At 35.8% G+C, this 24,208-nt stretch overlaps 1 protein-coding gene across 1 annotated transcript in view; it reads right to left on the bottom strand.

Annotated features, from left to right (window-relative positions):
- ASCC3 (activating signal cointegrator 1 complex subunit 3) overlaps nucleotides 1-24,208 on the bottom strand; it is a 476,917-nt gene that overhangs the window by 122,157 nt on the left and 330,552 nt on the right. The window contains exons 31-32 of the mRNA XM_006865855.1: nucleotides 23,298-23,430; nucleotides 15,496-15,621 (exon numbers count right to left, since the gene is read on the bottom strand). Coding sequence (XP_006865917.1) covers nucleotides 15,496-15,621; nucleotides 23,298-23,430 — 259 coding nt within the window. The remainder of the gene's footprint in view (nucleotides 1-15,495; nucleotides 15,622-23,297; nucleotides 23,431-24,208) is intronic.

Here is a 24,208-nt window from a genome sequence, read left to right as displayed (position 1 = left end):
ATAAATTAGACTAGTGAGTGATTTGAACATTACATCTGTTTGTTAAAACATTTCAACTGGCATTCTGTCAATTCCTGGAGTCTTGTTTCTCATTAATGCCTTCAGTTCAATTTGGACTTCTTCCTTTAGTATCATCGTTTCCTTTTTAGGGGCAGGTGGGTAGGAATAAGGAGTGAGGGTTAGGATTAGGACTATGGATATGTCGAGGCTAGGTTTAGAACTTTTAAAATTAGGTTTAGTTAGGGTTATGGTTAGGACAAGGATTCGTGTTAGGGGTAAGGATTGGGCTAGGACTAGAGTTAGGAATATGGCTTGGTGTAGTTTTTAGGTTACTGTTAGGCTTATTTTTTCTAGAAATCTATTTTATTTCCTCTTTACTTGGAAGTTCTGCAATTACATTATTCCCTCTTTTTGCTTTATAATATTTTTGGTTATTGTTGCAACTGTATCTCTGGTTCTCTATTTTCAGTCTTAAGAGGTTTATTTTACTTTTAATAACCTCAAAATCTGGGTTGAGTCCAGGTGATATTGTCATGTATGTTACTTTCAGTTCGTTGTCTGTTGTTTTTCTTTGTCCAAAGAACTGTGTTTAATATTGTATAAACTAGACTGGTCTTTACAAATTCTTTTAATGTCTGTTTATCATACAATGATCTAACTTCATTGTTACAGCTGTTGGACAATTTTGCTGGATCTATGATTCTTGGTTGGAAATTTTTTTCTTTCAGAGTTTTATATATGTAGTTCCATTGTCTTCTTGCCTGCATGGTTTCTGTTGAGAAATCAGAGCTTTGTCTTATTAGTTTTTTTTTTTTTTTCTTTTAAGGTAACTTTTTGTTTGTCCTGAGCTGCTCTCAGGATTCTTTGCTTGTCTTTAGTTTGGAAAAGTTTTTTTACATTGTGGGTGTTTTTCGTTTGGGATCTACCTTGTTTGGAGTTGCTCCTTGAATGGCTAGCTTCTTGTCTTTCATGATGTTAGGAAAATTTTCTTCCAACAATTCTTGCACAATATTCTCTACTTTTTTATTTTTTGTCTTTTCCTTATCTGGAATTCCAATCACACATAAGTTATTCCTCTTGATAGCGTCCCACTTATTTTTTCTTTGAACTTTTTGTTCTTATTTTATGATTGTTCCTCTAGCAGTTAAATATTTAAAGATTTTTCATCAAGTTCAGTAATTTAGCTTTCCACTGATTCATTTATACTTCTTTGCCCTTTCAGTGTATTATCTATTTCTGAAATCTCACTGTTAATCTTCTGGCTTTCTAATTGCTATTTTTATATGCTTCCAAATTCATTCACTTATTTTGTCAATTTGTTTCCTGAAATCTCTCATTTTTTCCCCTGCTTTCCTTGATAGCATTTACAGGTTTCTTGATCATGCTCTCAAATCTGCAGAAGCTGTGTAATAAGCATTCTTTTAAATTCCTTATCAGGTAGATCCAATACCGTTTCTGGTGTTATATTTTTTGACTGCATTTTGTTCACTTGTTTGAGGCACTCTGTCTTGTTTCTTTATGTAAACTGAAATTGCTTTCTTGGAGAAATTGTGCTATCATATTTATATTTAATAGATGACAGTATATTAATGTATTCTCAGTTACTCATTAGCTGTTTCCTAGTGGATGTCTATCATCGGGTTCTTGGCTATATGCTACCTCTTGAAAAGGTTGAACATCAACCAAGACTTTTTATTACAGTAACTGTGTATTCCATCTTCTTTTGATACTTCTTTCATTATTCAATATTGTACCCACAGACTCTTTCAGTACACAACATGAGGATATGATTTTTTGCTTCAATTCTTTCAGTTTGAGAAATGATGAGCATGTTTTTCCCTTTTGGCTTTCTAACTCCAGGTCTTTGCATATTCCATTATAATCTCTTGCTCTGTCTTCTTGAACAGTCCTTTGAAATTTTCCATTCAGCTCTTTTACTCCCATTTTGTCCATTCACTTTATATTCAAAAAGTTAAGTTTCAGTTTCTTCTTATTTCCACTTTGAGCTTTTCTTTATTACTTGTCTTTTTAATGGCTGTTTGCTTTCTTCAGCATAATGTTTTTGATGTCACCCCACAATTCCTCTGATCTTTGGTCATTAATGTTCAATGACTAAAACTGTTCTTGAGATGGTCTCTAAATTCACATAAGATATACTGAAGGTGATATTTTGGCTTTGGTAGACTTCTTTTAATTTTCTTCAATTTCAACCGGAACTTTTATATGAACAATTCATGCTCTGCTCCACAGTCAGTCCCTGATCATGATTTGGATGATGACACTGAACTTCTCCATGGTCTCTTCCCATACCTGATTTCTGTGTATTTGATTTTGTGAAGTCCACATGCATAGTCACCATTTATGCTGTTGAAAAAGGTATTTGCAATGCAGAAGTGTTAAAGAATTGTGTCAAGCAGTCTCTTACATAATTTCTATTACCAAGGCCACAGTTTCCAACTATTCAAACCCTATTCTTTGCTTCTAATTTTCACATTCCAATCATTAATAATTATCGCTGCATCTTGACTGCATGTTTGATCAATTTCCAATGGAAAAATTTGATAGAATTTTTCAGTTTCTGCATCATTGGCTTTGGTGGTTAGTGAGTAAATGTGAATAATAGTTGTATTAACTAATCATCCTATTGTTGTTGTTGTCAGGTGCCATCGAGTCGGAACCGACTCATAGCGACCCCATGCACAACAGAACCAAACAATGTCTGATCCTGGGCCAACCCCACCACCGCTGCCACACTTGATGCCATCAATGATGCCACCTGGCTGATCCATCTTGTTGGGGGTCTTCCTCTATTTCTCTGACCCTCCATCTTACCCAGCATGACATCCTTCTCCAGCGACTGTTCTCTCCTGACGATATGTCCAAAGTATGAGAGACGAAGCTTAGCCATCCTGGCCTCCAAGTAGCACTCTGGCTGTACTTCTTCCAAAATAGATCTAATGGTTCATTTGGCAGTCCATGGCACTTTTAGTATTCTCCTGCAACACCACAACTCAAAGGCATCAATTCTTCTATGATCTTCCTTATTCACTGTCCAGCTTTCGCATCCATATGAGGTTATTGAAAATACCACGGCTTGGGTCAGGCGTACCTTAGTCCTCAAGCTGACATCTCTGCTGTTCAACACTTTAAAAAGTTCCTGTGCAGCAGATTTGCCCAATGCAATAAATATGTCGTCTGATCTTTTGACAGCTGTTTCCACGAGTGTTGATAGTTGATCCAAAAAAATGAAGTCCTTGACAACTTCAATCTTTTCTCCATTGATAAGAATGTTGTTTATTGGTCCAGTGGTGAGGATTTTTGTTTTTCTGACATTGAGATGCAACCCATACCAATGGCTGTGTTCTTTGATCTTCATCAGTATAAGCCTACAGATATCACCCTGTCACAGACAGAACTGTTCTTCAAGATAGATCATTTCTCTTGAATATGTCATTCCTGGCATAGTAACCATATAAGTTCATTTTAGCTCACAAATGTCAAGGGCATTGATCTTTACGCATTCCACTTTATTTATTTTTTTAAGATTTTATTATGAATTGAGTGATAGTTTACGTGGAAGAACATCAGTTTTACACTCATTGTTTCATTGCAATGATAACAATTGACTCCATTTGCTTCTATTACCTCTGGGGATTTTTGTTGTTGTTCTGCATATTTTGGGGGGGGGGGTTTACACAAAAAAACTCAACACTATATAATAATTTAAACAACCAAAGGGCACATTCTGTAAGCCTGCCTCCTGGCTACCAGCACTCAGCCTTTCTCTTTCCATTATCCACTTTATTTTTGACAACTTGCAGTTCAATGTTGTACATTTAACTCTTAGAGGTTATTGAAAACTCTCTATGATCACTAGCACTCTTATCTGGGAACAGAATTATATCAAGACACTGCATTCAAACCATGGCAGCTCTCTAAACTACCATATGAACCATGTTAGCATGGAGAATTTATACACCCAATTTATTCCCCGATTCTAAGTCAAGAAAAAGGACTGAAAAGTAGCCTCAGAAAACAGGTTCTCATTACTGAAAGCCCTGCATGTGTACAGAAATAAGAAAATGCTTTTCATGGCCTGATAAAAGCATATGTAGAGAGGAATACTGAAGGAATACCACAACCTGAGAGATGGGGACACAATGGAGATTTTCATGATATTTTTTTTCTTTCTTTCACCAAAAGGAAAGATTTAGAGTCAGTAAATAATAAAATAATTTATTTTAAAACACACAAAGCAGGACTTCAATCATAGCAGGATATATTTTCATTAAAAAGAGAAGTTAGCACAAATGGCTAGGTACACCCAAGCATAAAATTCTCCATTGAGTAAGAATTAATAAGAAACTATTGGAATAATTTATGAAAATATTTATAAACATAGTTATATGCTAAGAATTTTCATTGAAAAGTAGTAATTACTTTTAGTTTTTAGTCCACAGAGAAATTATTACCTTTCTTGGAAAAGTTCTTGTCATGACCAAAATAAAGCAGTATTTATTGATCAAAGAGAAGGTAAATAAATGCTAAATCTACAGTTTCAGTTAACTTAAACCAAATATACCAATTCTTATGTAACCAGACATAAACGACAATGCAATACCAGCATTAGAAAATAATTCCTAAACCCTGGAAAATGACAAAAAAGAAATATTCAGTGAGAAGAACGTTGTTTTCTGCTTTGGAAGTGATAATAAAATATGTAGTCATACAGAACTCCATAAAAGGCAGATTTCCTAAGCCATTAAATTATTAAAAATACTTTTTCTCTCTCATTTTTTTTTCCCTACAAGGATTGAAATTCATCAGCCACATTTTCTGCAACCTGAATGCTTGAATTTTATTTTACTTTTGGCTGGCTAAGTCAGTAAAATTTTCAACACTATCTAGCACTGTCTGAACTGACAGAAGGTTAATAAAGTTATTTCTAAATTGAAACCAGGAGTGAAAATGTACCTAGGACACTACACCCGGACTTGATGCCATTGAGCTGATTCTGACACTTACTAGCCCTTTCAGCACAAAGCAGAACTGTCCATAGAGTTTCCAAGACTGCTACAACTTTCACCAGGGGAGCTTCTGGTGGGATTGAAGAACTGCTGAACTTTCAGTCAGCAACCATCAATTAACCATTGCACATTCGGGATACTCTAGACACTGTATATAAGCAGTACTATTCAGTTTGAACTGCAAGGTCAGTGGTTCAAACCTACCAGCCGCTCCTCAACAACTCTATACAGGGTCATTATGAGTTGGCAGTGACTCACTAAATGGCACTAAACAACACAACAACAAATTAGTAGAACAAGAATCAAATTATCCTCTAGGAAATTAAATCTACAAAAACAAGATACCTGGAAAATAATATTACTGGGAGATATAAAAAGTTAAAATTTAATTTTTAATCTATAAATATATTAAGTCATCTGAAAAAAAAAAACACCCTCACTGATGTTGCTTCTGATGCCCACAAGTCATTATTCTATAAGAATGACAACTTTATAATTTTATATATACAAATAATACTTACACAAGCAAAGATAAAAATTTCCTTTAAAAATTTTAAGTTCTTTAAACTTCTTATTTCATTTAGTGCTTTATGTATTTAGAAGATACATTTTAATGAGTTAATGTTTCTTTTTCAGGTTTTGTAAGTCTAATGGGAAATTATTTAGACTAATACGCAACTTTCATCTAGATAAGGTGTAGTTAGGATAAACTTTTCTAAAACATTTAAAACAAGTAGTGAAAAAGAAAATAAAATCCATTAAAACCTTATGTCTCTGAGACGATAACAAATTACCTGACTATAACAAGTAATCTACCTAGCTAAAACTTACCACAGTTCTTTGAGAAGAATCATTTAAAAACTCTTATTGAGGAGTTTTCTTAAGAAAGTTTTTCTTTTCTGAATATGCTCATCAACATTCTTATGGACGTACATAGCATAAGATATATAAATTTGATGCAGGCAATTTAATTGATACTCAATTTATTAAATTTATCTATTTTAAACTTATAATATCTGGGAATAATCTAGAACAGTAAAAAGAAGCTCCTAAAGCTGTTAGCTTCCATCAAGCATTCTGTCATGTGTAAGTGGTAAGTTTTAAAAATAGGGAATGTAGGCTAGCATATTCTATTCAAGAATATAGTAAAATCTCAACCATTAAGATTTGCCTTCTATGTAGCCAAAAAACCCATTAAAATGCATCTGTTTCTATTAATAATTTAACTTCGCTGATCTATATTAAGTATTATTCTTTGCTAACATTTGGACTGTTGCTCTAAGGTCACTTAAAACATTTTCAAATCCTTATAAAAGAATGACATTGTCAAGCCTTAATTAGATATGTAATTTATTAGAAATCATAAAACCATTAAAAAGTAAATGGAAATGTAACTATATTTTAGGTCACATAAAATTTTGAGAGACATGTACTCTCAGACATTTCTGTGATTAAAAGATAGAGAGTTTAGATTTCTATGATTTTTATCACTAGCGTAATATATGCTCTGCGCTTCTAGCAAGTGAACTTCTGTCACAGTGCAGTTTGGAGCCTAAACAAATATAAGCATCTAGTTTAAAGGATTACCTATCTTTAATTTCAATAATCACTTTAACAACTTAAAAAGCATGCAAGAGCTAAGGATAAAGGTCTGTTTTCATGTAGCACTCTCCGTGGTACAACACTTGTTTAAATTAGTACAACTAATTTACTGCTTATTTTAAATAGACATATTACACAACTGTTAATTACAGATAAAGATACAATGTAGTTTAATGTTCACAGCATTGAATCATCAAGTCATTATCTTCTTTTTGCCATAAGCAGACAGCCTATCTTTTTATCAGCATGCTATTTCATTTATTTCACCATGAAACCCAGTTTCACAATAATTGACTTGTCAGAAGCTCTAATTTATGAGGCTGAGCTCTGTAAGATTTCGCTATATTGGACTCAACCTGCACACAAGCAGGGTTGAATATTTACAATGCTGTTAACAGGTGCTGAGTTGTTTAATGATTCTAATAGCCAGAAGCGTACTGAGAAAGCCAGCGGGATCACAATTACAGGCTGTTTGAACACAACAATTACTAGTCCCCTGAGAGGTGTGAAAGTCAAAGGCAGTTTGATAACTGACAGCATCTAGCACGTGGGCTAGATAAGCTAACTTCTATTATCAGTCCATTGGGAAAAAGTCATAATAAAACTCTTCCCATCATAAAAATTTACAAAGTTCATAAAATTTAAACAACCAAAAACTGAAACAACTTAAAAAAAAAAAATCTCTTTAAAAGATCTTATCAAAGGACAAAAGCAAGAATACCACACATGAAACCTCAAGTTACCTTTTTATAACTTAGTAAGATGAAATTTTACCAGTTGAGAACAAAAAAATATTTTATAGTAATATAAAACAGATAAAGTTACACCAAGTAGTTTGGATTTAATGTGAATACAGGCAATCATTTCCTGTTTGGTGAATGTAAACCTAGCCAGATATCTTGCTGGGAAATTTGTCATCAGTCTTGAAGCTGCGGCTGTAACTGTCAGTATTGGGAAGTCATTTGTTACCACACCATGTTTTTTTATGTTCAGATTATATAGCAGTAATAATGATACAAATAACGCAAGTGGTTTCAGGGACAGCTGAAACTACCACAACATTTTTGCCCTAGAAATATTTAATAGCTTATCTCAGAGGAAAACAGAAAGTAAAACTGAACATACAAATTGAATCCAAAATTCAATTTGGAATATATTATGTTTTAGGAATGCACCAGAACGGGTGTTTATATACATCTGACAAAGTAAATGTATGTATGTGCCGCCATATATATTTATGTACACATATAAATACATCATGCAAATTCAAACATTTACAAATACAAATGGAGATACAGAGAATTTTACAGGAACAGTGGGTTGAAATCGTCAGCATAAATTTTGGTGGAAGTGCTGGGGGTGCCTTACATAACATGATTAAAGAGGTTGGAGAATTGGGTCATATTTACCTATATATGACAAGATTTACAGTTGTTGGTTGTTGTTTTTTACCCCATAGATGTCTCAAGTTCACAACTGCAACTTAGTTTCTTTAAAGTTCTGCATTATATATTTTATGCGACATTTTAAGTTATTTAAAACCTCGAACTTCCATATTTCTTATGATTATAATTATTTTCAAAAACAATCAAGGTTTTTTTTTTTTTGTCCATATAATCCTTTCCATCACCTTAAGTGGAGGACTGGTGTGGCACTGTAGGATAAGCACTGGACTGCTAACAGAAAGGTAGGTAGCTCATACTCACCAGGCTGCATTCATAATTCCTATACTGGGTCACTATGAGTCAGAACCGACTGGATGGCACTTAAGGAGGCCTGGTGGTGCAGTGGTTAAGCATTGTGCTGTTAGCCAAAAAGTCTGTGGTTAGAACCTACAGCGTTGCTGTGAGTCAGAATCGATTCAATGGTAGTGGGTTTGGCTTGGGTGTAACCCTTTTTTGTGCCTAGAATTTTGTCTGATTTTAAGTCTGTAACTATTGCTTTCTCTATGTCTGCAACATCTTTTCCAATCCTTCATTTCCAGCTTCCTTAAGTCATTTTAAGATATTGCTTGTTAAGCAATATTTTAAAAATCAGAGAATTTGTCTCTCATTTATAGTATTTGTTATTCTATTTGAATTGACATGACATGAGCAGATCACAATTTCAAAACCCTGCAATGTTCCCCATTTCACCCAAAATGATAGTCAAAATCCTTGGTAAGATCTATAAAACCCCACATAACCTTTCCTACCACCTGAGCCCTACCTCCTTAGCCTCAACTCTTGCTTTGTTGTTGGTGGTGTTAGGTGTCATCAAGTTGGTTCTGACTCATAATGACCCTATGACCAACAGAAAGAACCACATGATCCTGTACCATCCTCACAATTGTTGTTTGAGCCCATGATTGCTGCTGCTGTGTCAAATCCATCTTGCTGGGGTACTTCTTCTTTTTCAGACTCTCCATTTTACTAAGCATGATGCCCCTTTCTAGGGACTGGTCCCTCCTGATAATAAATGCAAAATAAGAGAGATGAAGTCTTTCCATGCTGGCTTTTAAGGAGCATTCTTAGAATGTACTTCTTCCAACACAGATTTGTTTGTTCTTCTGGCAGTCCATGGTATTTCCATTATTTTTCTCCAACACCATAATTCAAATGCATCAATTCTTCTAAGACCTTCCTAGTTCATCATTCAACTTTCACATGCATATGAGGATATTGAAAGTACCATGGCTTGGGTCAGGTACACATTAGTATTCAAATTGACATGTTTGCTCTTGAACACTTAGAGGAGGTCTTGTGCAGTAGATATGACTAATGCAATACACTGTTAGATTTATTGACTGCTGCTTCCATGAGTGCTGATAGTAGATTCAAGCAAAATGAAAAACCTTTGACATCATCAGTTTTTCCTCCATTTATCATGATGTTATTTACTGGTCCAGTTGAGAGGATTTTTACTTTCATTACAATGAGGTACAACCCACATTGTAGGCTGTGGTCTTTGATCGTCATCAGTAAGTTCCTTAAGTCCTCTTTGTTTTCAGCAAGAAGGTTGTCTCATCTGCGTATTGTAGGTTGTTATGCCATGTTCTTCTCTGTATAATCCAGCCCGTCAGATTTTTGCTCAGCATACAAATTGGATAAATACGGTAAAAGAATACAACCCTGTTGCACATAGTGTTCTTGATTTTAAACCATTCAGCATCCTCTTGTTCTGTTCAAATGGATGATATTTGGTCTATGTACAGGCTCCTCATGAGCACAATTAAATCTTCTGAAATACCACCTATTGTTTGCAATGTTATTCATAGCTTGTCATGATCCACATAATTAAAAGTCTTTGCATTGTCAATAAAGGTAAACATCTTTTTGGTCTTCTCTGCTTTCAGTCAAGATTCATCTGTTATCAGCAGAGATAGCCCTAGTTTCATATCCCAAGGCCCATCCTGCCTCCCTATTTAATACTGTAATTCCCTTGGTTTCACTCCTTGGCTGACCCCCAATTTTTCTTTCTCTGTACTACTATTTCCCAGAGCATTTGTCACCTTCTGAGATACCTGTAAATTTACTGTCTCCGATGCTGTCTCTGAGAAGAGATTTGTATCTGTTTACTAATTTAGTTTGAAATGTCTTATTCTGTACCTGGCATAAATTTCAACCAAACACTACTCCCATCATGTGGATTCCAACTCACAGTGACCTGATACAGGATTTCCAGGACTGTTCATCTTTACGGGAGCAGAAGCCTCATCTCTCTCCCATGGTGTGCTGGCAGGTTTAACCAGCTGACCTTGAGGTTAGAAGCGCAATGTCTAGTCCACAAGTCTAGCCACCAAGACATAAGGTTGTTGTTGTTAAGTGCCATCGAGTCTATTCTGACCCATAGTGACCCTATATAGGGTTTCTGAGGAGCAGCTTGTGAGCTTGAACCACTGACCTTGCAGTTTAAACCACTTGAAAACTGGCGCATTAACCCACAGCGCCACACTAAGACATAAGATTAAACGCTCAATAAATGTTTATTTGAATTAATAAAAACAAATAAAATTTTAAATACTTACACCTTACCATTTTAGGAGGTTATATATTTCATGTGTTGCTCTATGTTTCTGGTGTGGTTATATGAGTACTGGTGTGGTGCTGCAGGATAATGAGCCAGACTGCAAAGTCAGTTTGAACCACAAAGTGAGCGGTTCAAATCCACCAGATGCTCCTGAGAAACCCCATACAGGTTGTTATGAGTCAGAACCTACTCGACAGCACTTAACAACAACATGTTTCTTGAGGCTGGAGGTCATTACTGAGGTTTCTAATACAACCGATAATCACAGCTTGCTCTTGGAAATTTTTATTACCATATCTATTCTGTTCTAACTAATTAACCTACATGGCAAGGGATTGGGTACAGGGTATTACTTCAGAATCCTAATGGAAGTCCCAAGTGTTAACCTAGTCAGGTATCTTAAAATATGTACACTGTTGTTGTTGAGTGCCTCAAGTCGCTTCTGACTCATAGTGGCCCTGTATAGGGTTTCCTCAGATGTAAATCTTTGCAGAGGCAGAGAGCCTCATTTTTCTCCTTTTAATATATGTGCAACACTGAGGCTTAATGTTCTGGTTGATTTGAACTGTAAGATCGGTGGTTCAAACTCACCAGCTGTTCCTTAGAAACCCTGTAAAGGGTCTCTTTGAGTCGGAACCATCTTGATGACACTTAAAAACAACAACAAAATATGTACAGGGGGCTACTAAAGGAACCAGCACATTCAGCATGTATGGTTGAGAATGGATAAACGACCAACTCCTGAAGATCAACTGAAGCTGTATTAATTGGTATGAGAATGGAATTTAAGGCTGTTAGAGTAGTTGGATATCAGGGCTGGAGAGGGCATTTCCATGAACTTTTGGAAGTCTCTTGTATGTCTGGTTGGTTTATAGTGTCATTCTGGTCCACTGTTTCCTTGTCCATCTTGTTTCTAGATGTTTTTTGTCTGTTATTGAAAATGGTGTATTAAAGTTTCCAATTATTTCTCCCTTTAATTCTGCATATATTTTGGGGCTTTGATGTTAGGTGGATCTGTACTTATAATTGCTGTAGACTCTTGATGAGTTGACTCTTTCCTCATTATAAAATGTCCTTCTTTGTCTCTTATAACATACCTTGCCCCCCCCCACCTTCACCCACCCTGATATTGAAATTGCTACCCTACCACTCTTTTGGTTACTATCTGCATGACACTTTTTCCTACTCTTTCTCTTTCAACTTATTTGTGTCGTTGGGACTAAGATGTGTCTCTTGCACAAAGCATATATATAGTGGGATCTTGTTATTTTATTCATTCTTCCACCCTGTCTTTTGGTTGAAACATTCAGTCCATTTAAATTCAACATACTTAACAATAAGATGGACTTACTTTTGCTATCTAGCTAGAATCGACTTGACAGTAGTGGCATTTTGATCTTCTGTCATTGTGTTTTTTTCTGTGTGTCTTAAACCTTCTTTGTCCTTCATTTCTCCCAGTACTGCCAACTTTTGCAATCAGTGAATAACTTTGCTTCTCTTCTGTTTTCTTTTTGTTGTTTATTTTTAAATACATTTACTTTGTAGTTGACAGGATCATTATATTTAATATCTTCTATTTATAACAATCTGGTTTAAAATTTGATGCCAATTAACATCACTAATATGTGAAATCTCTGTATCAAAGCTGACTCCCACTTAGTGTTTTTTGTAAGTGGGGAACAGTTCTCACTACCTAGTCTGTCTTCATACATCATGTGCCCCTATATAGCTATTGTTCATAAAATCTCTGTCATTTCTTTTGTAAGTCTTAAAATTATTTCAAAAAGGCAAAATTAAATAAATAAAAATAAATTTTAAAAAGAAGACAAATACAAAATGTAGTGTACCTGTGGATTTGGTAAGGCACTATATAATGTGTGAAAAACACTCAATTTGCCTTTGGAAGTTATTCTTTTTTCATATGTTAACCAGACAAGCTGATGGAAATGATTTGGTTCTTATATCTAAAGTATATGTTTTAGGAAGGCATATACTGGCACATCCATTCTCCACTTATGGATATGGATGGTTAGGTTCCAAAGATAAGGTTGTTATATATCAGCATTATACAAAAATGGAGGATGACCACATCAGATCACAAAACTGTTACTACCAAGTCACATAACAGGCAAATTTCATTATTATAAAAGTACCAAATTTCATCATGACATAACTTCTAAACCACTGAGAATCAAGACTCAGCCTTTGAGAATCATGCCCAGATAAGCTGACATAGAAAACTTAAACCACCACAGCCAGGGTTACACTTATCTTGCACGTTGGCATCCCTTATTGCCAGCTATACGCTGTCAATGTGCAAAATAGTCAGATAGCCCACCTTTTACTATTGTCATAAATGTGAAATGCCAGATAACCAGACAGTCAATAAGTGATGGATAGGTGAGTACATGGAAGGGAGAAGAGGAATAACAGTTCACCAAATGATAGTTGGAGCATGGTGGCTCTACAGGATAAACACTGAACTGGGAACCAAAGGTGAGTGGTTTGAGTCCAACAGCTGCTCTGGGGAAGAAAGATGAAGCTTTCTGCTCCTGTAAAAACCCTATACAAGATTGTCTGTGAGTTGGAATCAACTTGATGGCACTTACCAACAAAACCAATCAGCATTTATTACGTTCTTCATATTTAATACTGTACTTAGAAAGACTTTAGCTTGTTTATTGCATTCCTAACATGATGCTGTGGGTTGCTGTGAGAGAGGAAGGCTATTACTCACTGTCCAGATGAAAACAGTGAAGTTTAGAAAGGTGAACTGACTCAAGGCTAAACAGTTAATAAAAACAGTGCAGAAACAAGAAGACCAGCACTCCAAATCCAAGTTCCAAGATCTTTCTGCCACATGAATTGCCTCTATCCTGAAGATATGAAATTGAGGAACATATCTATTGTAATCTACAGTTATATACCTAGCTAAAACAAAACAAAACAAAACAAAAGAGCTTTAGATTATGAGTCAGAAGGCCTGGGTTTTTTAATTCTGGCTTTAAAACAAACTAGGAAAGATATTTAGGTTTCTTACTGTCCATTTCTTCAATATCAAGTATTAAGTTTGGACAGTTTTTAAGTGCCCTTGAGTAGATTCCAACTCCTACCCTGTATAGGGTTTCTGAGGAATAGATGGTTATTTTGAACCACTGACACTGTGGTCCATTGCTTACCCTACAGTACAACACCAGGACTCCGAAGCTGGGCTCGAGTCTATATAAAGTCTCTCTCAGTAAAACATTTCAGAAGACTACTTCTCCAAGCTGTGCATATGTGTGAAACTGAGTGGCTACTTTTCTGATAATGTGGCTATGCTCCTAAAGGGTATTTTGTTCCTAATCAACAATCAGACAATTCTGAGAAAAACATCATGTTTCTCAAACTGCCATCTAAGACGGAAAAAAGGTCTGTAGTAAAGTGTCAACAGGTTAAGAGTGAACAGTAATAACATCTTCACCATGATCCCTTCTCTAATATCTTATAATAGGATCCCTGGTGGTATAGCGGGGTTACATATTGAGTTATTAACTACAGAGTTGTTGGTCCAAATCTACAAGAAGCTTCATGGGAGAAAGATGAGGCTTTCTGCACCCATAAAGACTGATAGCTTCAGAAACCTTATATAGAAGTCACTATGAGTCAGTGCTCAATAGCACACAACAACAACAACAATAGCAATAGTTTATTATTTCCTTCTACTTTTATCAGGAATGTCCTTCAAATCTAGCCCCTCATTTTATTCCCTCTGCACCTGTTTAGGTCTTCATCATTTCCCCCTTTTTTATTAAAAAAAAAAAAAACAAACCTTCCTAATTGGTCTTGCTGTAAATATTTCCTCATTCTACTCATTCCTTACCATACTAGTGTAAGTATTTAAAGTAAACAAAACAAAACAAAACCTAATGTGGTGACATAAATTTGTGTTTATAAACTTTCACTGGCTTATCATAGTCAATAGGGTGCCAACGCCTTAGCACAGCATGCAGGCCTTTTTACTCTGGTACTTGGCCTACTTTCAGGTTCTAATCTTCTTGTCCTTAAGGTCTGGATGCATCAAAGTTCATGGCAGAGTCTAAACACTTACAACTCTTTTAAGGCCGGAAGGTGTTTGCACATATAATATTTTTGTTTGAAATGTCTTCTACCTTTTCTACTCCTGTTCCTCATTCAAGATCTGATTCAAGTATAACCTCTTCTGTGAAGCCTTCACTCTCACAGGCTTTTATGCAGTTCTATTAGAGTACTTAAGATTTACATTGTAATGATTTGTGTATCTCTTTTTCCACTTTTAAAAGATCAGCACTTGAAGACAGGGATTGACGTACTCATCTTTATGCCTCTGTGTGGCATAATACCTGAGGAGTAGGTCTGACTGAAGATCTAAGACATCCAGACTGGAATGAAAGGCACTCCACCACTCATCAATGTTATTTCCTTTTGCACTGTCCTTAGGAACTCTTGTGAAAGCCTCAAAAATTCTTCCCGCCACAACTTCACAAACCTCACTCCTTTCTGAATTCCTTCAGAATTCCCATCAGTCACTATCACAGTTTTTTGTATTTCTTACTAACTTCAGATGCTGCACCTCCCTCCCCAACAGCAGAGTCAGCTTCTTGAAAATATTCTAAAATAACTGCAACAAGCTAAGTAATAAACACATGAAAGCATTCAAAATATTGTGATCATATTGAAGACATTATTTGACTTTCTGGGCAAATTATATATCTAAAATACCCAAAGTTCTAACTTTTTGTATGTATCAGAATTTAGAATCTATTATTTTGATACGTATTTTTCTTCATTGCAAAAGAGAAAGGTAAATAGTTACTCTTCAAAGAAGCATTCTCCTTACCTGGGGTTCATGACAAGACGTCGGAAAAAGTATGTCCAGGTGATATAATCCATAGCATCCTGTTTAGATGTTATTGTGCCACCAGCAATCTCTGCATTTAAATGGTCAGCGAGTACTTCTAATAAACTATATGGTGAATGAGACATGGGAAACATAAATGAACATTAAACAAAGCACACATAAATGTATCACCATTTAGCCTACACCCAGACTTTATGTTCTAAGATGTAAAATGTGTACACTCATCAGAAATTATTTTACTGGGAAATTTCTTCCAATATTCTTTCATCATGAGACTAAATAATTCAGTATCATGAACTCAAGAAGTTATCTCATTAACCAGTGTGTATATATATATATGCATATGTGTATGTATATATATATATGTGTGTGTATGTGTGTATTCCCACATTTTAAATAATATGTAAGTGACAGTCTTTATTTGAACATGTATAATAAGTGTGGTAAAAAAAGAATTAACACAAAGACAATATATGAAATTAACATTTTTTCAGAATAAGTTAACACTACCATATGGAGTCCTGGAATGTTACTGAAGGATAAGCATTGGACTTCTAACAACAAAGTTGCTGGTTCAAACCTACCACCTGCTCCCTGGAAACCCTCTACAGGGTCACTATGAGTTGGAACCGACTCAATAGCACATAACAACGACACGATACGTTATTGATGGTAGTGTTAGGTGTTGGTAAATCGATTTCAACTAACAGAGACCCATAGGGGTTTTCTTGGCTGTGATTTTTACAAAAGCAGGTCTACAGCTCTTTTCTCTTATGAAGCCACTAGGTGAGTTACAACCACCAAGCTTTTGATTAGCAGTCAAATGCTTAACTTGTGCACCACCAGGGCTTTTTAGGTAACTTACTGCTATCAATCGTTTTGGAGAATGAATTAATGGATGAAAAATAGCACATAATTACAGGGAGGAGGCTAGGAATTTTTAGGACGAGAGGCTAAAAGGCAAGAAGAGTAAGGTAAGATAAGGTAACAGAAGAGCTATCCTGGAGAGTATGGAAGGGCAAATTATGGGATACTAGACCAAGCACAAAAGAAGCATGGATGGCACAAACACTTGCAATTGGTTGCTACCCTAGAGGTTGGTGATATAAACACACTCAGCAGCAACTTGGAAGAAAGGTCTGATGAACTGTTCCCATAAAAATTATAGCAACAACAGCAACATGGAAATGTCTTGGTGCCAATGTTCTTTTTGAGTGCATATGGAATAAAAGTATTATAAGGTATGATAAAAGTAGCTCTGGGAGCTTAGTGGTTCCAACTCAGGCTGCTAATCTCACTGTCAGCAATTTGAAGCCACCAGTCGTTTCACAGCAGAAAGATGAGGCTTTCTGCTTCCGCAAAGGTTTATAGCCTTGGAAACCGTATACAGGGTCGCTATGAGTCGGAACCGACTCCACAGCACATAACCACCACCACCAATATATTTTAAAGAAATTAGTTATTATTGTTGTTAAGTGTCATACAGTCTATTCTGACTCACAGCGGCCCTTCCAAGCAGCAGCAGGTGGATTTGAACTACCAACCTTGTGGTTCTTAGTCCAGTGTTGCTCCTATAAGTGCCACATCAGGACTCCATAGAGGCCTTATAAAAATCCTAATATAAAGGTATTGTTCTCATTCATTCAGTATATATTAAGTATATATGAACTGTTATATATACTCTTACATATAGTGAGAGAAAAATCATATAGTGAGAGGCAGAACTTTTGCTCCCACAAAGATATATAGTCTTGGTAATCCTATACAGGGTGCCCAGTCGCTCTACATGAGAAAGATGAGGCTTTCTGCTCCTGTAAAGACTTACAGCCTCAGAAACCCTATACAGGGTCTCCATGAGTTGGAACCAACTCGACAGCACTTAACAATAACAATGTATATAAACAATTACAACTGGTGCTATGAAGTTACAGAGATGAGCAGATATACTAAACTATATGCACAACAAATGTTCTTCTAGTTTCTTACATTAAAAAAATTTTTTTTAAAGGTACCCACTGGCATCATGTCAAATGTTTTAAAAAAAATGTGGCTATGAAAAATAATTTTTGCAAACAAACACAAAAAAATGGAATCAAGTTGAATGAAAAAACAAGTTGCAAATGCAGAGTCTGAATTGCTACTGTTAATTTAGAAAGCAACTTCCAGTGTCTACAACAATTAATATGACTACTTTCACTTCTTAACTATTATTTGCTAGATAAATATTGACATGTGAAAAGATGCAAAATTGCAAGACCTCACTTCAACAGTATATGTGACAGAAAACAATTAAAAACTATTAATGTTCATTAATAGACAAATGATTATATAAACTATGGAATCCTATATAACAGATAAAATATTAGTAATAGTTCTATCTAGTGGTGACATTACAAGTTTCAAAAGAATTACCAGTACCCAAGAAGCCTTCCTCCGTTTTTCTCCTTTTTCAAAAGGCTATCCTGACTTTGATTTCCTTTCTTGCCTTGTTGTAATGCCCTTAGGCCTTGCTTACAGGAATGGTGACAGCACTAACCTTCTCTGAATGCCTACAGCAAAGGGAAAGCTGTCCATGGTTAACCATTAGCTATGATATTTGCAAATGAATACTTGAAGATACTCTGTGTCAGCATAAGGATATTTCTGTCTATTCCTGGATCACTATGAATTTTCATTATGAATGGATATAAAATTTTACCAAATTCTTTTTCCACATCTATGACATGATTATAAGATTTTGATTCTTCTAGCTAATGTGATGAATTATTATGATTTATTTTTTAAAAAATGATCTCTCGATTTATGGAATAAATTTCACGATAGTAATATTTTACCTTTTTTATACATTGCTGGATTTTATCTGCTAATGTTTTGGTTGAAGTATCTACATTTGTACTCATGATTAACAATGGCTTGTTATGTGCTTCCTTCCTTATATGCTTCTTATAAATTTGGGTAAGATGGTTATCGTGCTCTCATAACACAAGACAGGCAATAGTCCTGTTTCATCCCCTATTAAAAAGTTTATATAAAATTGATGATGTTTCGTCCTTAAATGGTAGGAATGGTTCACTGTTGAAGCATCTATGTCAGGAGAAGATTCTAATTTCAGATTCCACTGTTTTGATAGATGTTGTTAGGTACCATCAAGTCAGTACCAACTCATAGCGACCTTATGCACAGCAGACCGAAATACTGCCCAATCCTAGACAAACCTCACTACTGTTGCCACGCTTCAGTCCATCGAAGCTGCCACTTGGCCAATCCATCTCGTTGGGGGTCTTCCTCTTTTTCTCTGCCCCTCCAACTTACTAAACATGATATCCTTCTCCAGTGACTGGTCCCTGCTGACAATATGTCCAAAGTATGAGATACGAAGTTTGGCCATCTTGGCCTCCAGGGAGCACTCTGGCTGCACTTGGATCTATTGGTTATTTGGGCAGCCCATGGTGCTTTCAATATTCTCCCCCAACACCATAACTCAAAAGCATCAGCTCTTCTACAGTCTTCCTTATTCACTATCCAGCTTTATCACGCATATGAGGTTATTGAAAACACCATGGCTTGGGTCAGGCACACCTTAGTCCTCAAGCTGACAACTTTGCTCTTCAACACTTTAAAAAAGGTCTTGTGCAGATGTGCCTAATGCAATACGTAGTTTGATTTCTTGACTGCTGCTTTTGTGATTCACGATAGTTGATCCAAGAAGAATGAGGTCCTTGACAACTTCAATCTCTTCTCCATTGATAAAAATGTTGTTTACTGGTCCAGTGGTGAGGATTTTTGTTTTCTTGACATTGAGATGTAATCCATACCTAAGGCTGTGCTCTTTGATCTTCATCAGTAAATGTTTTAAGTCCTCTTCACTTTCAGCAAGCAAGGTTGTATCATCTGCATATCGCAGGTTGTTAATGAGTCTTCCTCCAATCCTGATGCCACATTTTTCTTCATATATATAACCCAGCTTCTTGGATTATATGCTTAGCATACAGGTTGAATAAATATGGTGAAAGAATACAACCTTGCTGCATACCTTTCTTATTTTAAAACATTCAATGTTCCCATGTTCTTTTCAAACAAATGCCTCTTGGTCCAGGTACAGACTCCTCATGAGCACAACTGAGTGTTCCGGAATACTCATATTTCACAAAGTAGTCCACAGCTTGTCATGATCCACACAATCGAAAGCCTTTGTGTAGTCAATAAAGCACAGGTAAAACATCCTTCTGATATGCTCTGCTTTCAGTCAAGATCCATTGGACATTAGTAATGATATCCCTCGTTCCACAGCCTCTTCTGAATCCGGCCTGAATCTCTGTAAGTTCTCTGTCAATATATGCTTGCAGCCAATTATGTATTACCTTTAGTGAAACTTTACTTGCATGGGATATCAAAGATATTGTCCAATGATTTCAGCATTCCGTTGGGTTACCTCTTTTGGATTGGGTACAAATACGGATCTGTTCCAATCAGTCAGCCAGATAGTTGTCTCCTAAATTTCTTGGCAGAGATGAGTGAGTACCTACTGTGCCCCCTCACTTTCTTGAAAGATTTCAATTTTTACTTCATCAATTCTTGGTGCCTTGTTTTTTGCTAATTCCTTCAATGCACCTTGGACTTCCTCCTTCAGTATCATTGGCTATGGATCACATGCTATCTCTTGAAACGGCTGAACATCAACCATTTCCTTTTGGTATAGTGACTCTGTATATTCCTCCATCTTCTCTTTATGTTTTCTGCATCATTCCATAATTTGCCCAGTGAATCTTTCAATAACAAAAGTCGAGGCTTGAATTTTTTCTTCAGGTCCCCCAGCTTGAGAAATGCTGAGTGTGTTCTTCCTTTTTAGCTTTCTGACTCCAGATCTTTGAACATTTTGTTGTCATTTTTGGCTTTATCTTCTTGAGCTGATATTTGAAATTTTCTGTTCAGCTCTTGGACCTCCTCCTTTCTTCCACTTGCTTTAGCATCTCTACACTGGAGAACAAGTTTCAGTGTCTCTTCTGACATCCATTTTGACGTTTTCCTTCTTTCTTGTTTTCTTAATGACTTTTGCTTTCTTCAAGTATGATGTTCTTGATGTCATCACACAACTTTTCTGGTATTCAGTCTTTAGTGTTTAATGTATCAAATCTTTTCTTCAGATGATCCCTAAATTCAGGTGAGATATATTCAAGGTCATATTTTGGCTCCCATGGACTTGTTTTCATTTTCTTCAGCTTCAGTTTGAATTTGCATATGAATAATGTATGGTCTGTTCCACAATCTGCCCCTGGCTTGTTCTGACTGAGGATATGGAGCTTTTCCATTGTCTCCTTCTGCAGATGTAGTCAATTTGAGTTCTATGCATTCCATCTGGTGAGGTCCATGTGTATAGTTGTCTCTTATGCTGTCTAAAGAAGGTATTTGAAATGAACAAACCATTGATTTTGCAGAATTCTATCATGTGATCTCCAGCATCATTTCTATCACCAAGGCCATTATTTTCCAACTACTGAGCCTTCCTCTTTGCTCCCAACCTTTGTATTCCAATCACCAGTAACGATCAATACATCTTGATTGCATGTTTGCTCAATTTCAGATTCAAGAAGTTGATAATATTCTTGTATTTCATCCTCACTTGCTTTAGTGGTTGGTGCATAAATTTGAATAATAGTACTATTAACTGGGCTTCCATGTAGGCGCATGGATATTATCTTATCACAGACAGCATTGTACATCATGACTGATCTGGATATGTTCTTTTTGACAATGAATGCAACACCATTCATTTCTGGCATATTAAACCATGTGGTCCTCAGACTCAAAATGGCCATTACCAGTTCATTGTAGATCACTAATGCCTAAGATATCGATGTTTATGTGTTCCATTTCATTTTAGACAACTTCCAATTGCCCAGATTCATACTTCGTACATTCCATGTTCTGATCTTCAATGGATGTTTACAGCTGTTTCTCTTCATTTTGAGTTGTGCCCCATCAGCAAATGAAGGTCCCAAGGGCTTTTCTCCTAAGGGCTTTACTCCATTCATGTCATCATGGTTAACTCTACTTTGAGGAGGCAGCTCTTCCCCAATCACATTTTGAGTTCCTTCCAATCTAAGGGTCTCATTTGGCTCTCTATCTGACAGTGTTTTTGATAAGGTTTCAGTGACTAAATATTCAGAAGTAGTTCATTACTCCTTTTTCTTAGTCTGTCTTCGTCTTGAAGTTCATCTGAAACCTGTCAACCATGGGTGACCCTGTTTTTGTTGTTAAATGCTGTCAAGTCAGTTCTGACCCATAGCGACCCTGTAGAGGGTTTCCAAGGATTGACTGGTGAGCTTGAACCACCAATCTTGCAGTTGAAACTGACTTTGCAGTCTAGAGCATTAACCCACAGCACTACACCAGGACTCCACTGCTAGTATTTAAAATACAGGTGGAATAGCTTTGAAAATCACAGCGACTCCCTAGCCACCACAGTACGACGAAATGACAGACGAGTGGTGGTTTTGATAGATACAGGAATATTAATATTTTCTATCAGTCTATGTAAGGTGTGTGTATATTTTGAGGATTTTACCATTTTATACAAATTAACCTGTTATTCATAAAATTGTTCATAGTATATTATTTTGAAATGTCTGTGGGATCATTTCATTCCTGAAATTGTTATTTAGTTCATTTTTTTTCTTTCCTTATCAGTCTCAAAGGTTTATCAATTTTATTTAACTTCCAAGAGTCAATTTTTAGTTTCGTGAATTTATTTTTAATATGTGTTTATCTGTAATTCCTAAATTCTTGCACTTATCTTTTCTTTGAGTTCAGTTTGCCACTCTTTGCAAATTCATGAGATGGTCATTTAAATTAACAGTTTAGCATCTTTTTAAGTATATATATATTTATGGTCATTAATTTTCTCTTAGCACACTGTTAGCTGCATCACACACATTTAATGCCTTTGTATGAACAGTAGACTTAGAATAAAAACACAATAAATATTTACAGCATAAGTCAGAAAAATGTTTTGTTTTCAGTACAGTAAGATTATAATAAAAGAGGTAAGATACATACAAAAAATAATATAATAAAAGGTAGAAATAGTAAGTTCCTTACGTTAAGAAAATGGATAAATTTGAGGGAAAAAAGATGATTTTCGCCTGACAAAATGAAGGAAGGATTTATGGAAGGGGTAGTGGTAATGTGGTCCAGAAAGTCATATGGGATAATTTTGAAATAGAATACCAGCTTAAATTATTCATTATAAATCCTTTTATTTTGATTATGTAGTTAACTAAAAACTCAAACAAAAATAATTTCTTAAGTGCTTATGATATGATAGATGTGTTCCAGCACTTTACATTTTATCATTTCAAGCATCTTAGGAGATAAAATAGTATTGCTATTATTCACCTTTGTGAACTAAATCATTGTGCAGTTAAATACCTTGCTCAAGATCATGCAGCTAATTAGTAGTGGAACTTCTGTTTGAACCTGGGTCCAGAGCAAATGTGACCGAACAATGTATTCTACTACTTCTTTAAATAAGACTTAAAAATTTTAAGTGAATATTATAGTTGAAAGCTATCTTATAGCGCCAACTACAATCCGCTTTGTTTCACTAGAACTTTGACTTACTTTTTAATCTAATTACCACAACAAGAAAAATATCAAATTGCTCTACCACTTAAAAAGGTCCATGAAAAAATGGAATGGAGGTATAATGGAATTTTCCAAAAAAATTTTTGAAATCCCTACATATAATGATTGCATTTAATTAATTTTGAAGCAAAATTTACCTTGATTCTACTGGGAAAGGCTCATAAAGGAATTTCTTGTAAAAGTCTTTCTTTATGTCATGGACCAGAATTACAGCTTTTCCTTGGTCATCAAACTGAGGCCGCCCAGCACGTCCCATCATCTGGAGTACATCTATAGCAAGAGAGGATAAGTGCATGAGCGGAACATAGCACAGGTGTACTGACTGACTCTGGCATGCTTCTCTAACACAGAATACCAAAGCTACTATTTAAGAGAACACAGTGCTACCTCAGGTATCTCCTTTTGACCAATACTAGTTTATCGATGTTGTTCAGTGCTGTCAAGTTGCTTCTGACTCACAGTGAACCTGCATAATGTTTCTGAGGCTATAAATCTTTACAAAAGCAGGAAGTATCATCTTTCTCCCATGGAGCGGCTGGTGGATATGAATCGCAAACCTTATGGTTAGCAGTCTAGTGATTGTCCTACAGCATCACTAGCACTTCAATATTATTTTGTTGTTGTTAAGAGCCACTGAGTTGGTTTTGAATCATAGCAACCCTATACAGGATTTCCGAGGAGCAGCTTGAGAGTTTGAACTACTAACCTAGTGATTCACAGTCCAGTGCTGATCTTACAGTGCCACACAACCAGGAGTCCAATGTAATTCAAGACACTCATAGTCTGTTATTAAGTGCCATTGAGTTGGTTGCAACTAGGAGCCCTGTATAGCGTTACTAAAGACCAGATTGTGGGTTCACACTCCAGTGCTGATCCTACATCGTCAGGCCAGGAGTTTATTTTACATCAACATCATTTACTCAAATAACCTATAATTAAATAGTCATTTCACTATAATGGAAAGTAAGGTCCCCAAAAGAGCCTTATTATTAAAAGTCAGATAGACACATTTTTCCTTTAGTTAAGAATGTATCTTAACTAAAGGAAT

Source organism: Chrysochloris asiatica, unplaced genomic scaffold (assembly GCF_000296735.1).
Source record: "Chrysochloris asiatica unplaced genomic scaffold, ChrAsi1.0 scaffold00084, whole genome shotgun sequence".
Classification (NCBI taxonomy): domain Eukaryota; kingdom Metazoa; phylum Chordata; class Mammalia; order Afrosoricida; family Chrysochloridae; genus Chrysochloris; species Chrysochloris asiatica.
Note: the sequence above shows the minus strand (reverse complement) of the source record. Positions and strands in the feature narration are given on the sequence as shown.